At 44.5% G+C, this 15,442-nt stretch overlaps 1 protein-coding gene across 1 annotated transcript in view; it reads right to left on the bottom strand.

Moving 5' to 3' along the window:
* Nucleotides 1–1,641: 1,641 nt before the first annotated feature.
* SLC14A2 (solute carrier family 14 member 2) overlaps nucleotides 1,642–15,442 on the bottom strand; it is a 59,411-nt gene continuing 45,610 nt past the window's right edge. The window contains exons 16-19 of the mRNA XM_034943605.2: nucleotides 12,578–12,725; nucleotides 11,808–11,942; nucleotides 6,591–6,640; nucleotides 1,642–3,615 (exon numbers count right to left, since the gene is read on the bottom strand). Of these exons, the coding sequence (XP_034799496.1) occupies nucleotides 3,415–3,615; nucleotides 6,591–6,640; nucleotides 11,808–11,942; nucleotides 12,578–12,725 (534 nt within the window). The 3' untranslated portion in view covers nucleotides 1,642–3,414. The remainder of the gene's footprint in view (nucleotides 3,616–6,590; nucleotides 6,641–11,807; nucleotides 11,943–12,577; nucleotides 12,726–15,442) is intronic.

Genomic DNA, 15,442 nt, shown 5'->3' with positions numbered 1-15,442 from the left:
TACAGGCAATAAGTTCTGGAGGCAAGTCAGTTGGCCTAGTTGAGAGCGTGTGTAGCTGTTATAAGGACGTTGTGTGCGTGAAACAGTTTTCAAATTCCAGCCAACAGAGTCTATTCTCTCTACGGAACTTATTCTGTAGAGAGAATAGAAAAGCAGCTCCATTGAGACAGAGGGGTAGGAGGGTGTTTCAGTCAATTACTCAGTTACTATTTCTCAGGGCTATTATATGCCATCAATGGGCTAGTTTGATGAAGGAAAAAAAAAACGAAAACAACTGTGCATGTGTGTGTGCATGTTTGTGTACATATATGTAGCACACATTCTGCTCCACCCATTTAAAAAATTTTCCCAACAATTGAGTTAATCATGTGCCTTGGTGCCCAGCATATCTTCATGGGCCCATGGGAGGCCCCTGTCTGGAATATATAGGTGTGTATGTCCTTTTATTTATTTTTTTTTTTGAGACAGAGTTTCACTCTTGTTGCCCAGGCTGGAGTGCAATGGTGCCATCTCGGCTCACCACAACTCTCCCTCCTGAGTTCAAGCGATTCTCCTGCCTCAGCCTCCCGAGTAGCTGGGATTACAGGCATGCACCACCATGCCCAGCTAATCTTGTATTTTTACTAGAGATGGGGTTTCTCTATGTTGGTCAGGCTGGTCTCGAACTCCTGACCTCTGGTGATTCGCCCACCTCGGCCTCCTAAAGTGCTGGGATTACAGGTGTGAGTCACCGTGCCCGGTCCTGTCCTTTTATTTTTATATCTCACTCCCTTTTCCCTCTCACATTCCTGTATACTTTTTTTGTTTGTTTGTTTGTATGTGTGCTTGTAAAACATGTGTTGGTGTATTGTGTGCATGCCCAGATTTGTAGTTTGCTGATGTCTGTGATGTAAATACTCCCACCATGGCCGGTTTCAAGCTATCAATGTGATGTCACTGAATGGCATGGGGAGAAATGTTCTCAGTTGTGCAGTGGACTCTCAGGAACTGATGGAGCCGGCTGCAGCTCTCCACTGTTGGTGCTTAATTGAAGTGCTGGACTAGACTAGCTACTTTGGTATTCTGTAGACCTTGTATGTTTTCATAGGTCAAATTCTTCTACCCCATCTATTTCTACTTTGCTTAGTATCATGGGCCAACTCAACTTGCTTTATAGGTGAGGATATTGAAATACTTAGAACAGCTGAAGGGTTTTATTCGTGGTCAATAACAAGAACAGCATGCATGTCAAGGGTTTTCTGCTCTTAATAAAACCAGATTATAACACTTTGGTGGAAAATGCATGAAAACTGGTGCTTTAATAGTTGTATGTCATCATTTGGAGGTTCTGGGGCAACTGAGTGAGCTGTGAGCATAAACAGCCTTCTGGTGAAATTCCTGGATGCTTAATCCTCAGAGAGCACTAATTCCACGGTCATTAAAATACAGCCTGAGACCTTCTTGGCCTCAAGGTGTGATTGCAAACTCAGAGGTAGCCTCTGGAGTGTGACTCGTTTGCTTTTTCTAGGTGGAGGATTTGTTTCCACCCTTAAGTGCTACATTTTCCTGGAGAAGTCATATGGGCTAGATATGATGTGGAAGAGAAATATGCCACCCAGTGCTCTTGGGCTGCTAAAAGATGGCCAGAATCTTGGGGGCAGACCAAGAAAAGGCAAACATAGAAATTAACTTTTTCCAAATGATGGATTTGGTTAAATGTAATTCTTAAAGCTGTGGTTATAGAGGGTCTGTCCCCGCCTCTCCTTCCCCACATTCCCTCTTATGTCCTCATCCCCATGACACTAAACTGGGAGTGCATGTGTGCTTGGAGGGTGGTGGGAGGCACCACTATGGTGCTATGAGAGGTTCATTCCCCTCTGGAGAAGGGGTGGGAAGGTCAGGCCACATGGAGTTCCACAAAGAAGGTTTGTGGCTTAGGAGCTTGAAACTATAACCAGAGTGACTGAACAAGGGTTACTGGCCACTCAAGACTGGCTTGATTTGTAATTTGGGGGCACAAAGCTAAAAGACTCTACCCTAAATAGTGAGATGGGTTATTAACAATCTGTGCTTCAACTCAAACAGAAAACCAAGTCCAAGGTCATTTCTGTGTAATTTGCTCCATAAGCAAATCAACCCCTGTTCTGATGATTTTGAGCCCATCCTTGTCTCTTTTCAGGCACATGCTTGACCATGGAAAACCCCTCAAGTGAGCAATGTATGAACCTCTAGGTGAGCCCCGTTTTAAGAAAACCCTGATGCCGACTTGCAAACTTAAACAGTTGAATGACAGTATGATTATGAATATTACAAAGGGAAACACATTTGTTTATAATATGATTTGAGTGTTGATAAAGATCAGTTTTCATCTGACACTTCCAGAAATATTTCTGTAATGTAAAGGAAAGCACATTGGCATTTTCAGTGAATTTAGGTTCCTAACCCCAAGTCTGGAGAGCATTTTCCTATGACTCAAGAATAAAACTTTATAGAATGTTAACATTTTCCTGCCTCTTCTTGGGTAACCCTTCTGTCCTTTACTTAAATTACTTGTTGTCATGCTGATTTCATCAGATTATAGGAGAGAGAGAATAATCAACACTTCTGAGGTGGAAAGGACTTTCAAATCCTTCCCTGTCATGAAACTGATTAAGAAATGGAGGTGGAGAGTGGGGAAAGACTTGCTCAACCTGGTAGGGGCTCATTAGCAGCAGAGCTGGGGCAGAACCAACCCTCTTGCCTTCTGGGCTAATGCACAGTTCTTGGTATTGTGTTTTGCCATATTAAATGACCGAGTTGTGTGATGACCATGTCACTGACCTCTATCCCTTTCTTGGTGACTTCCCTTTTTTTTTTTTTTTGAGACAGAGTCTCACTCCGTTGCCCAGGCTGGAGTGCAGTGGCGTGATCTTGGCTCACTGCAAGCTCCACCTCCCGGGTTCACGCCATTCTCCTGCCTCAGCCTCCCAAGTAGCTGGGACTACAGGTGCCCGCCACCATGCCTGGCTAATTTTTTGTATTTTTAGTAGAGATGGGGTCTCACCATGTTCGCCAGGATGGTCTCGATCTCCTGACCTCGTGATCCACCCGCCTCAGCCTCCCAAAGTCCTGGGATTACAGGCGTGAGCCACCGTGCCCGGCCGGTGACTTCTCTTTAAGGATGAGGCTTATTTCGCAGTAGAGGGCAAGTTCCCCACAAAGGGAGCTCTTATGGGAAAACTAAGGGTATAAAGTCTAAACTAAACATATCTTTGATAAGTGTTGTGCATCTTAGAAAAGAGAGGTTCTGGAATGGTGACTACATACACGCTTCTTTGTGTTTGGGGAGAGAGTCACAGAACAGACCAAAGGGAAGGCTAAGTGGTCTCTTATCCTGGGGATCTGGACTGCCTGCTGAAGCCTGAATTTACACTGATGTGTTTTAGACAGGGAAACTTAGGAGACATCGTAGGCCTGATACTTTGTTATGATCGATACCCTTCTGTTTCTCTCCTGGGACAGGTAGTAGATGCGGTTGGCCTCTGGGTAGGTGACTTTGCTGAGCGGGAGCTTGTAGATGGCGGGGTTATTGGTCGTCAGGAGCAGGAAGGTGAGAGCTGAGAGACAGAAGGGCCAAGTGCAGGGCGGCAATCCAAACTGGAGAGAAAGAACACAGATAAGCCTTGGTCACATCAGGTGCTTGTGCGTTTTAATCAGCCCTTATCAATCACCTACAGCCCTGGGGACATGAGGGACTGCTTTGAGGGCATTGATAAAGATACTTCATTGATGACCAATATAAATAAAATCATGCCAGTGCTATTCATCTGCATTGCAACAGGTGAATGCACAGTTTTCAAAATGCAGCCACTGGGAACCCTAATAGTTGGGCTAATATGCCCTTACGTAGAAGTCATCAGAACGTAATATGCCTTTTGTAGAGGCTGTGTTTTGTCAGAAGCTATGTTTCTGGCCAGGTTAGACTTCTAACTCTAGGAACTATGGTCATCCTGTGTCTTCTCCCATCAGCCCCTGTTGGAGAAGTGTCTTTGGCAGCCATTTGGTAGCTCAAGATGTTTTCTGTTTGGTCATAGCTGATTGGACTAGAGATAGGCACCCAACTCAAACACTGCTTCCTATAGGCAGGTGAAAGTGCCCTGTGCCAACAGAATCCCTCTCTTGAGAAGTTGAACTAAGAGGCACAGAGACTGTGTCTACAGGGTTCTGGAACTGAAAAAACTGGGGAACAAACCACGGATGGGTGGCCATTGGGGGATGTGTGCAGTAGAAGTAACCCATCAGAGAGACACAGGGAAAGTGAGCAGAGAGATGGAGAGAGGCAAAGATGTGTCATCATTGTCCTATGGAGCTGGAGACAGAGCACAGCTGCCTTTCTTCTCAAGGGCTCTCCAATCTCCAGCTCTTTTTCTCTTGATGTTGACCTGTTTTTATTTCTTGAGATGCTCTAAGGCTTTTTAGTACTCTTCTCCACTCTTCATTTGAGATAGCTTGAATGGATAGTTTGCTAACAATGAGCCTGCAACTTCAGTTACGAGGCACATCAAATATGCCCCCTCTTGCCAAAACATCATCTTATTATAAGCAGTAAAAACCTCAGATACTACCATGGGAGTAACAATGCCAGTCATGTGTGTGTCCAGAGATGGCACTGTTGGGTGGGTCTTGGGGAACAACAAAGACAGCCTGCTACCAGAGCTGGGTCTGTAAGGGGCACCCATGAGTGATGAGTTCCATTCAGCGAGTCTTCCAAAGCCCCACTAAGACTGCACAAGGTGTTTGGGAAGCACCCTTGGAGTCCTACATTGGAAAGGATGTTGGTTTGGATTTCCACAGTCCAAGAACCGAATCTCAGTTCTGATCACCTTGCTATGGCCATTTAATCTTTCTGAGACCTCAATAGTGAAATAGGAATAATAAAGCCTACTTAGAGAGTTGGTGCCTCTAGTGTATACCAAGTACTCAATACAAATGATCCTAAATATGTGGTTATTATCATCAAACGGATGGCAGCATTGTTGAAGACATGAGGTTGTATATACATGTGCCACTTAGAAAACAAAAGAGTACAGCTCCTATGTGCTCTTCTGAGGAGGGCTTGGATGGTCCCATAAATGTCATTCAACATTTTTATTTCCTATTCCTCGATGACATTGTGGGAAATTCCTTTAAGGTGAGTTAATAGCCTGTACTTTTTTATATTCCGGAGAGTGGCCAACACAATGTCTTAAACACAGTAGGCAAACTAGGTAAACTTGATTTTGTTTTGAAAGATGTCTAAACTGAATAGTCTAATCTGTAACTTCTCTGAAAACAGAGAGAAAGGCCAGTCATCACTGTAAACATCCATGATCAGGAATCGCAGCTTCCTGTTTTGCATCTCTTTCAGTGACTTGTTCAAGGAAGGCACATGGCACGGATTTAGTGGATGAAGGACTGGGTGAATGGATGGGTATAGTTGGAGGCTGATAAAGCCTGAAGGGAGCCTCAGAGCCAATACTTCATGCACTTATTCCCCCTCAGAGTTTCTGATGCTTCGCTATTCAACCCCAGTTCTAAAACACCCTGTCATAGAAGCTCACTATCTTAGGGATTCATTCATCCAGTATTGCTTGAGCACCTACTATGTGTTGAAGACTATAACAGATACTGGAGATAAAGATAATATGATGAGGTCCCTGTTCCAAGGGAGAGGACTGGCTGAGGGTAGAAGAAGACCAATGAGTACTAGACTCATCACAAAACTGTACGACATCAAGTATTTAGCCGAGGTGTGCACAAATACAATGAGGCCCAGAAAAGAGATTCAGTTCACTGGGGAAGACGGGATAGTATCAGGGAAGGCAAATTCTACTGCTTAGAAAAATTCCTTCTTATGCTAAGTCCAAGCCACCCATTTTCACTAAAGGTGAGGGAGAGATCTAGGCAGGTGTTACTAGCATGCCCACTCCCTCCTTATCTGCAGGATCACCTGGACTTCTGGTTGTCCATGCAAAGTGTGCCCTTTTACCCTTATCTGACAAGGGGAGGCACCAGCTGCAAGTGGGGCCCTGAGCCCTCTGCACTGGGGTTGGGGGCCAGCATGGGCTCCTCCTGACCTCACATATCACCCTACACTGGAGCCCAGATGAGGAAGGGGTTCCCAGACTGTGGCCCGTGACTTCAAGCCTCAGCTCTGGCTTCTGTCTCGCCTGGTTGGGGTTTGACTCCCCTTATTCTATGGAGGGGAGCTAGTTAGTTGCCGTGGGGCAAAGATATATGCTGGCTCACAAGCTAGCTAGGCAGGCACACACAAATTAAATAATAAAGATTTAAAAATAGTTATAGAGGAAGATAGAAAGGAATTTGATTTACAAGATAATGCTCCTCAAATTTCCTCTAAGGAGTTCCTGGCCTACTGATGATAGGAATGGATTGGCCCACAGTTGAAATGTAAACTTTTGGGGCCTGGCTCCCTCTGCCTAGCAGGTGCTGAAGTGAGTAGTGTGACTTGAAATAAGGGAGATGAACTGGGGAAGAGTTCTTAGAGGAGAGAGGTTTTCAGCAGGTTTGAGGAAGCCAAGAGGACACCAGGAAGGATGTTGTAGGCACGTTCTGAGCCTGTGTTGACTCACCACAGATAACATGTTAGCCAGGGCAGCACCCAGGTAGGCAGCAAACAGTGCTAGAAAAAAAAAAAAAAAAAAAAGAAATAGACCAGTAACTATTTAATAGCACCTCAAGATTGCTCTACATATTCTCTTCCCATCAATTTTATGCCACAAATGCTATCTCTAAGATTTTTTAAAAATTTGAGTTATGTTTCCATTGCTTGGCAGCTTTAAAATTGTTAAATTCCATGCAAATGCCGGTGCAGCAAAGACAGCAGATGAACTTGTTAAAAAGGGCCAGAATTGAGCTGTTATGGTTCTCTTGGGTCCCACCACCTTGCATTCCAGTAAAGGAACATTTAACGGCATAAACCATAAATGAAAATTTTACTATACGGCAAAGGCAAGTGAATCCCAGAACTCCCTACTGGAATATTTCATCACAAGTTATTAACATAATATGGGTTTCTAGGGAAGAGCAGCATTCTGAAAGCTTGAGGAAGACTAGACATGCCCAGTGCCTTGTCGTGTAGGCTCTGCGGAAGGCATGACGAGGCTGGCCACTGGGAATGAGCCCAGTGCTGGCAACAGGGGAGAAGCTATTAAAATGTACTAGTGTAATTGGCCTTTGCTTCCAAACCCTTCATTTCTCGCTGAGAGCATCCCAATTGTCCTTAGGATTATATTAACAAGAGCTAACCTTTATTAGTGTGTTATTGTGTGCCCAGCTAGTAGCAATACTACCATAGCTTTCAGCATTCCTACAGTGTAAGCACTATTATCGTCTTCATTTCACACATGAGAAAACTGAGGCTCAGAGAGGTGAAATAATATGACTGTTCAGCCTATATTTCAGTTGGAGAAGCCCCTTTTGTTTTGGAGGGGAGATTCAAGGTGGAAGAGTAGATGAGATTAAAGAATGAGTTACACGGCCGGGAGTGGTGGCTCACGTCTGTAATCCCAGCACTTTGGGAGGCTGAGATGGGAGGATCACTTGAGCCCAGGAGTTTGAGACCAGTCTGGGCAACAAAGCAAGATACCATCTCTACAGAAACCAAAAATATTAGCTGGGTGTGGTGGCATGTGCCTGTAATCTCAGCTACTTGGGAGGCTGAGGCAGGAGGATGGCTTGAGCCCAGAAGTTTGAGGCTGCAATGAACTATGATCATGCTACTTACTGTGCTCTAGCCTGGGTGACAGAGCAAGACCTCATCTCAAAAAACAAACAACAAACAAACAAACAAAAGAGAATGAGTTAAATGAGTTACATGAAGTAGAATGTGGGGCTGTCAATGGGTTTCATGGGTCACACCAGGCAGCTTATTCTCTGAGAGCGAATAGGAGCCCATGCCGTCCTTTGTGTTTGCTGAATCCTCATTAATTAACATACATCATTTAACTAGAGATAATAGAGGTCAGCACTTACTGGACATTCCCTATGTGTCAGCATTATTCTCATCATTTTCACAAATGATCTAATTTGATCCTGACAACAGCTGTAGGAGTTGGGCACTGTTAGTATCAGGCATGGAGAGTTCAAGCAACTTGCCCAGGATTACATGGCTAACAAGTGGCGGAGCTCCAGCCATCTGGCTCTGGGAGTGGGCTCTTAATCAGCCTCTCAGATCTGAGGTTGGAAAGAGAGAGGCAAACCAAGCACTACCAAGGCCCCCGAATAGAGGGGAGCCAGATGGCCTGAGTGGGACTCTGGGCTTGGTCTGTGAAGAATGGAAGACTCCAACTCCATCCATCTTCCCTGGGACCCAGAGCCAAAGGATTCATTCTGTCTCCCTCTTCCCCCACTGATATTTGCTATTTTATCAAATTTGGTGTTGTTACTAGCAGGAAAACCCTCCGAAAACCCCGTGTGGGCTCCTGTGTGGCTGTAGGGCTTTCAGAGTCGGGAGAAAGGAGGAAGGATAGAAGAAAGAAGACGAAATAAGACATGCAGCCTGCCTGGGCTGGAGGGAAAACTGTCTGTCTCAGGTGATGTGCCGAGCAGGCAGTGGTGGAAGGAACCTTTGCAACAGGATGCCTGGCCACCTGGCCTGTCTTATCCATCACTGACTGTATGATGTTGGAAAAGGGCCTAACTGTTCTGGGCTTGGATTTTTTTACTGGTAGAAAAAGCACTGGCTTCAGGAAACAGTGTGGTGTCCTGCAAAGAGCACAGCCTTTTACAGTCAGGCAGACCTGACTTCAAGCAATGTATTTAGCTTCCTTTAGCCTCATGTCTCCATCTGTGAAATGGGGATATTAATATCATCCATACACTTTATGGGGCTGGAGGGAATATTAAATGAGATGACCTGTACCAAGGTTTCACAGCTCCAGCTCCATGGACACTTTGGATGGGGCAATTCCTTATTCTGGGGGCGCTGTCCTATGTATTGTAGGGTGTTTAACAGCGTCTCTGGATTTTACCCATTAGATGCCAGTAGCACTTCCCCCAGCCTCAGGTATGACGCACAAAAATGTCATCAGACATTGCCAAATGTTCCTGGGGAAGGGGAAAATTACCCCTGGTTGAAAACCACCAGTGTAACATCTGACATAAATTGGGCATTTAAGATTTGTTTGTTAAACATGAATATCCCTTAGTGAATAAGTAGAACTTGGAGTTGGTAGCCAGGGATATCCTGTAATGTCCTTTCCCAGCTGGTATCCTAGATGTCCTTGTCCTCTGAGACTCTGGACAGAACTTATAGCTCCACGGTCTGGACGCAGCCACCTCCCCACCGGGCCACCTGCTCCGATCCTATGTGGAGCTCATGGGCCACTAAGAGAGCCTAGAGTGGCACAGTCTTGACTCTGAATCTTTAAAAACTTCAGGACTCCTTGACTTTTCATTTCTAGCATTCAGACTTTTAATTTTTAATGGGATGAGGCCCAAACCAATTTAATAATATAAATGACGACTGATTTTAAAGATCTCTGAGCATTTAGAATTTTTGCCATTGGGACATTTTTATGGAAGGAAGGAACTTAGGCATAGGTCTAGTTTCGGGTCATGTAAAAATGCTGGCCTATTAAGAAGTTAAAGTTAATTTAAATTAAAATATTCACAGTGACATTTAATTCCAGTGGGGCTGTTCTGTCTGCCGAAGGAGCTATCATTCCCTTCTGCTCTCACTGCCTCCTGGTTGCCTATCAATGGGCCCTACACACAAGTAAGCTTGACTACGTGTTCCAGGTTTTCTAGATGGCCTCAACTTCTTCTTTTCATTGAACCTGTACAAACATTTGTTTGTGAGGCTGAGTGGGCAGATCACTTGAGCCCAGGACCAGCCTGGGAAACATAGTGCAGCCCTGTCTCTACAAAAAAAAAAAAAAAAAAAATATATATATATATATATATATATATATATAGAAATTAGCTGGGCATGGTGGTGCATGCCTACAGCCCCACCTACTCAGGAGGCTGAGGTGGGAGGATCACTTGAGCCTGGGAAGTTGAGGCTGCAGTGAGCCGTGATCATGCCACTGCACTCCAGCCTGGGCAACAGAGTAAGACCCTGTCTCAAAACAACAACAACAACAGTAAAATGCCCCCCAAACTCCACTTGTATGTGTTATAGACTGCTTTCCCATTTTTGGTCTATAAGTACATCACTGGATGCTTCCAGGTCTTTCTTTAACTTGTAGAAGGAGGGTTGACTCTACCTCTGCCCACAGGCAAGTCCTTTTACCTCCCTTAGCCTCAGGCACCATGGCTACAAAATAAAGCTGGAGTTTTCAGCTTCTAAAAATGATAAAATGGAGTAATATTTGGAAAAGTATTTTGGTGAAAACCAATAAATGTTAGATATTATTACTGTGTAGTCTGTCTAAAAGTTCAAGGATCCACCTACAGGGGCTTAAAATTCACTTTAGTGTATTCTCATGTTTCCTGAGGTCGTCAGGCTCATTGGCACTTTTGGGAGATGATGTGACTCAGTTTCCTTGAAACCAATGAGTGCACCTTGATTTATCAGAGGCTTCTGGAATAGAGAGAGGTGCCATGCTGGGAAAGGGGGTGGGGAATTTAATGAGTTCGGACGGAGGAAGACCTAGCTTCATGTCTCAGCCTTGTCTTTTACACGTAGTTGAGCCACTTCACCTCTTTGTCAAGGCTGGGACTTGGGGAGGTGAGTGAGGCACCTGGGGTGCAAAATTTCAAGTGGCCTTCACTCTCAGGGTCACGGGGATATGTCAGGGTCATCACCTGCTTGGCCCTGAGAGTAAGCACCTCCTTAAATTTTGCATCCCACGTGTCTCCCTTGTCTTACCTTAGTCTTGCTCTTTGACACAACTTTTCCTCATTTGCAAAATACGAATAGTAATACCAACCTTGAGAATTAGTGTTAAGGTAGAGATGACGTATTTAAAGTGCCTACTTTGTGGTGGGTGTTAGGTGAATGGCTACCTTTTATTTGGGCAATATGACAGCTACTTTTTTTTTTTTTTTTTAAGTAACTACAGTGTGCTGGCCTTAGGTTGGTGTAGCAAAAAGTAATTTTAAGAAAAGCAAATGAAAAAGACAGCAGCTTTACCCTTCGTATCTTGTTTAGAGTTCGTAGTCATTGTCATAAAATGCAAAAGAAAATATATCTACAAATTATCTTAAGGAAACAAATATGTGGCCATAGCTGATCCAGAACATCTTCCCTAGCAAGAATATTTGGAAAATTTTTATTATAAATTTATTTTTAAAAATAAGTTTATATAGATAATGTTCACAGAGTCTACAGATGTATTGAAATAGAACTTCTGTTTTAGATGTTCTGCTCAAAAGGAGTTTTGTTTGGTTTCCAGTCATATAACATCAAGAAATAAAGGATGTTCAAGGATGAGGACATACAAATCTACCAACTTGTTACAGTCGATCTAATTTCCTGGGACTCTGAACAAATATATAACAAAGAGGAGTCATTTGAAGGGTCTGTGGTTAATGTTTGAATGCTTAAGGTGAATCGCTGTAGATGACGTAAATCACCCAATTCCATATGTAAGGAGTAACCTGCATAAGAGTTGCTCAGCCAGTTTGCTCCAACCCCCACCAGGAGAGTAGCAATCACAGGAGACAGCCCAGGAACAACAATCAAACCTCCACCACCGTCTTCATGTGACTGAACGTTGAGTATTCAGTGAAAATAGTGTTTAATCTATTAATTACTAAATAACCATTAAAAAACATAAAAAAACAGTTTTATGTAAAAAGCCTTTTATAAAGGAAACAAATCCTCTGTGGGGAGTACCTACCGCAGGCGATGGCGAGGAGGTGCGTCTGCCAGGTGATGACGTAGAACATGCCTCCTATCGCTATGCATGCGAGGGTGCTGTTGAAGCCACACAGGCCGAAGTAGATGGAGTCAAAGGGCGTCGCAATAGTGAGTGCTGTGACAGAAGGCAGGCATCAGGGTTGGGTCTAGGGTCTTATGGGGCCCATCTGCTGGCCCTGAAACCTACCACAGTCCTCAAAGCCCGGAGCCAGTTATCTTCTTAGGTAGTTATACAAAAAGGACTTCTGGCTTTATTCTGTGAAAAAACATCTAAAGGAAACAAACGGCCATAGAGTTCCATGAATACTAGCAGTTAAGCTGGCATGGGTTGAAGAGATTCTTTGAGTAAGGACAGAAGTCTGATTTAAACAGTCCAGAGAATATCCTTCCCCTGCCAAGAAAGAGAACCTCTCCTCCTTCATCGATACCTTAATTCTCTAATGGAGAACAAATCTTTCTTGTTGTCATTGCAGATCACTTAACATGTAAATATACCTGGAAGAAACTTCCCCCAAACTTTAAATTTATACTAAGGTGTGAATGACTAACACCAAAGCCTTTCTTGAGGGCAGCTGTGGCTCAGGGGAGGATAAAGGGGCTAGATCAAAAACGGAGAAACAGGGTACAACAGAAGGAGGGAAAGTTCACAGGAATCAGCAGGTGGAGTGTTGAAGATGAGAGTCACCATTTTATTTGGAGCTGGCCCCAGGCTCTAACCCCCTCACAGCCCAGGGAAATGAGGACACAGACCTGCTAGCATCCCCATGGTGGATCCAATTGCTGCATGCAAGCAAATGAGAGGTGAGGATATGAACAGAGCTATGAGGAAGATGCCTCCAGTCCAGGGATTATCACAGCCGTACACTTGGCCAATTCCAACAGGGATGGCTCTCAAAAGCTGTAGGCACAACAGGATTACATGCTCATTATGGAGGCAAAAGAGACAACTTGACCTTGGCTGCAAGAGACTTGGCACCGAACCCTTCCCACTAACATTTTGCAATGGATGTCCAGGATTTTTATTTCTATTCAAATAGGTTAACTTTAACAGGAACAAAAGCTTTATTATCTTAATCTTGAGTTCTTAGAACACTGATGGATTAGGATGTTGAGTTTCCTTTATTTAGAAATATGAGCATGAGGCATTTATCCCTCAGGGAAGAGAAACTGAAAACCTTTCAAGGTAGGGTACTATTGATTAGAAAAGTAATATATGTCTGATCAAAGTTGGGGTTTAAAAACCCTTTGTGATTTTTTTTTTTTTGAGATGGAGTTTCGCTCTTGTTGCCCAGGCTGGAGTGCAATGGCGTGATCTTGGCTCACTGCAACCTCCGCCTCCCGGGTTCAAGAGATTCTCTTGCCTCAGCCTCCCGAGTAGCTGGGATTACAGGCATGTGCCGCCATGCCCGGCTAATGTTGTATTTTTAGTAGAGATGAGGTTTTTCCATGTTGATCAGGCTGGTCTTGAACTCCTGACCTCAGGTGATCCGCCTGCCTTGGTCTCCCAGAGTGCTGGGATTACAGGCGTGAGCCACCACACCTGGCCATGATTTTTTTTTAAAGCTAAAAAGATGATGAGAAGGTGAAATATTAGACAAAAAAATGGCCCTGTGTGTTTTCAAGTACAACATGTTTGGGGTGTGATTATGTTAGTAAGGTCTGGAGGAGGAACTCGACTAGTATCTACAGGAGCGGCCAGGAGAAGGTAGTATCGCCCAGCATCTGCTGTTTTGATTAATAAACCCCCAGGGCACCCTGCTTGATTCCGTCCTCCATCTATCTCTGGGGCTGGTGGGGCCTGTCTGTGAATGGAAAAGCACTTGAAAAAGTCTGGTGCCTTGTGGGCACCTGCACAAAGGTCCTAGAGTTTGGGAAGAGGATTCTGGAAATGCGGGCTTCCCCAGCCACAGGGACTGTGTTTTGGAGGGTCTAGCCAAGGCCCATGGGCAGGAAGCTGAGGAGAGGCAGTGTCCTGGGGCAAGTCCGTGTATATAGATTAAGGCAAGGACGCTCTTCTCTAGAGAACTCTTCCCTCTGCGCGTGGCCGGGGAGGGAGATCCTGCAGCTCGGGGGCCCTCACGCCACAGTGAGTGTGTACAGGAGACAGGCTGAGTGGGTTAGGCTTTGGGCTTAGTCTCCTGTTACTCAGGGCAGAGAACAGAATGAGGGCTCTGGCCTCACCATGCAGGGCAAAGGGGACAGGCGAGAGAGAGTTGCACATACAGAAGCAGCAGTATGGGCAGTTTTGTCCTCAGCCAGTTGCACCCTTCAGAGGGCTCTCAGTGGTCACAAGAGCAGAGGAACCCGTGGGGACTCAACATTGCTGGGAAGTTTAGACACTCCCTCTGAAATTTACCACTTATTTATCAGAAACTCAAAGCTCTAATTTTAAAGGTCAAAAAGACAAAACATATGAATGATTGTCATAATCCATTCAGTTGGCCAGAAAGTTACTTCTTAAAGAATAATGCCACAAAATTGAATTTTTCTTTCCTGGAACGTTGGTGGAGTGGTGGTGGTGGTGGTGGGTCTCGTGTTTGTACAGGATTATTCATTTTTTTCCATTTCTATAAAATTTCAAAATTTCTTCTCAACTGAAACTGTGACATACAGAATGCAATATCTAAAATCTGCATCTTCTAACATCATTTCCCCATAGCGTGCCACTTAGAGCAAGTTTGTCTCCAAAAGATATTAATTGGGTAGACTAAGAACGGGCAGCTTAAGAAGCTGAACTGCCAGCACAGCACCTTTTCTTGTTTCTGGTCCAAGAAGGTCCTCACACACACAAAATGATCAAGGATCCGACTAACACAAATAGTTCTGAGCCAGGTGCAATGGTCCACGCCTGTAATCCCAGCACTTTGGGAGGCTGAGGTGGCATGATCGCTTGAGGCCAGAGGTTTGAGACCAGCCTGGGCAACAATGACAAGAGCGATCTCTACAAAAAAATATAAAGAATGAGCTGGGCCTGGTGGCACGTGCCTGTAGTCCCAGCTACTCAGAAGGCTGAGGTGGGAGGATCCCTTGAACCCAGGAGTTTGAGGCTGCAGTGAGCTGTGATTGTGTCACTGCACTCCAGCCGGGGTTACAGAATGAGACTCTGTCTCTGAAACAAAAACAGAAACCCCAAAATCGAATAGTTTTCTTGCTAAATACTGGTGCTTCTCAGTGTAAATTCAGGGCTCTTTCTACTACACCACGCTGTGGCTTACTGTGGAAATCTAAGAGAAAGGAGGCATCATTATTTTAGAGAAAGTTCCTTTAACAAGCCCAAGTGACTTTGTGGTCAGATGATGAGCTGCCAATAACGAAGTCTCAGAGTGAGCGCCAGACTGTGGAGCCGTTTCGTGTAACGGAAAGTAGGAGGGCCTCGGAGAAAACGTGCCTTGTTAGATAAGGTGGCTGGCTAATAGGCACATTTCTCTAGGCTGACTTAATACTGTGAGTGCAGCTTCTTATTAATCACCTTGGCTGACTTCCAGAGGTCAGGATTATATACAGAATACTTATTAAAAAAAAACTTTAAAAGCTCTGTTATATGTTTCTTAATGAAAGAACACCTGTGCTTTAAAACCAACAGCATGGTGTAGTAGAAAAAGCCCTGAGTTTACA

This window comes from Pan paniscus, chromosome 17 (genome assembly GCF_029289425.2).
Source record: "Pan paniscus chromosome 17, NHGRI_mPanPan1-v2.0_pri, whole genome shotgun sequence".
NCBI classification, from domain to species: Eukaryota; Metazoa; Chordata; class Mammalia; order Primates; family Hominidae; genus Pan; species Pan paniscus.
Note: the sequence above shows the minus strand (reverse complement) of the source record. Positions and strands in the feature narration are given on the sequence as shown.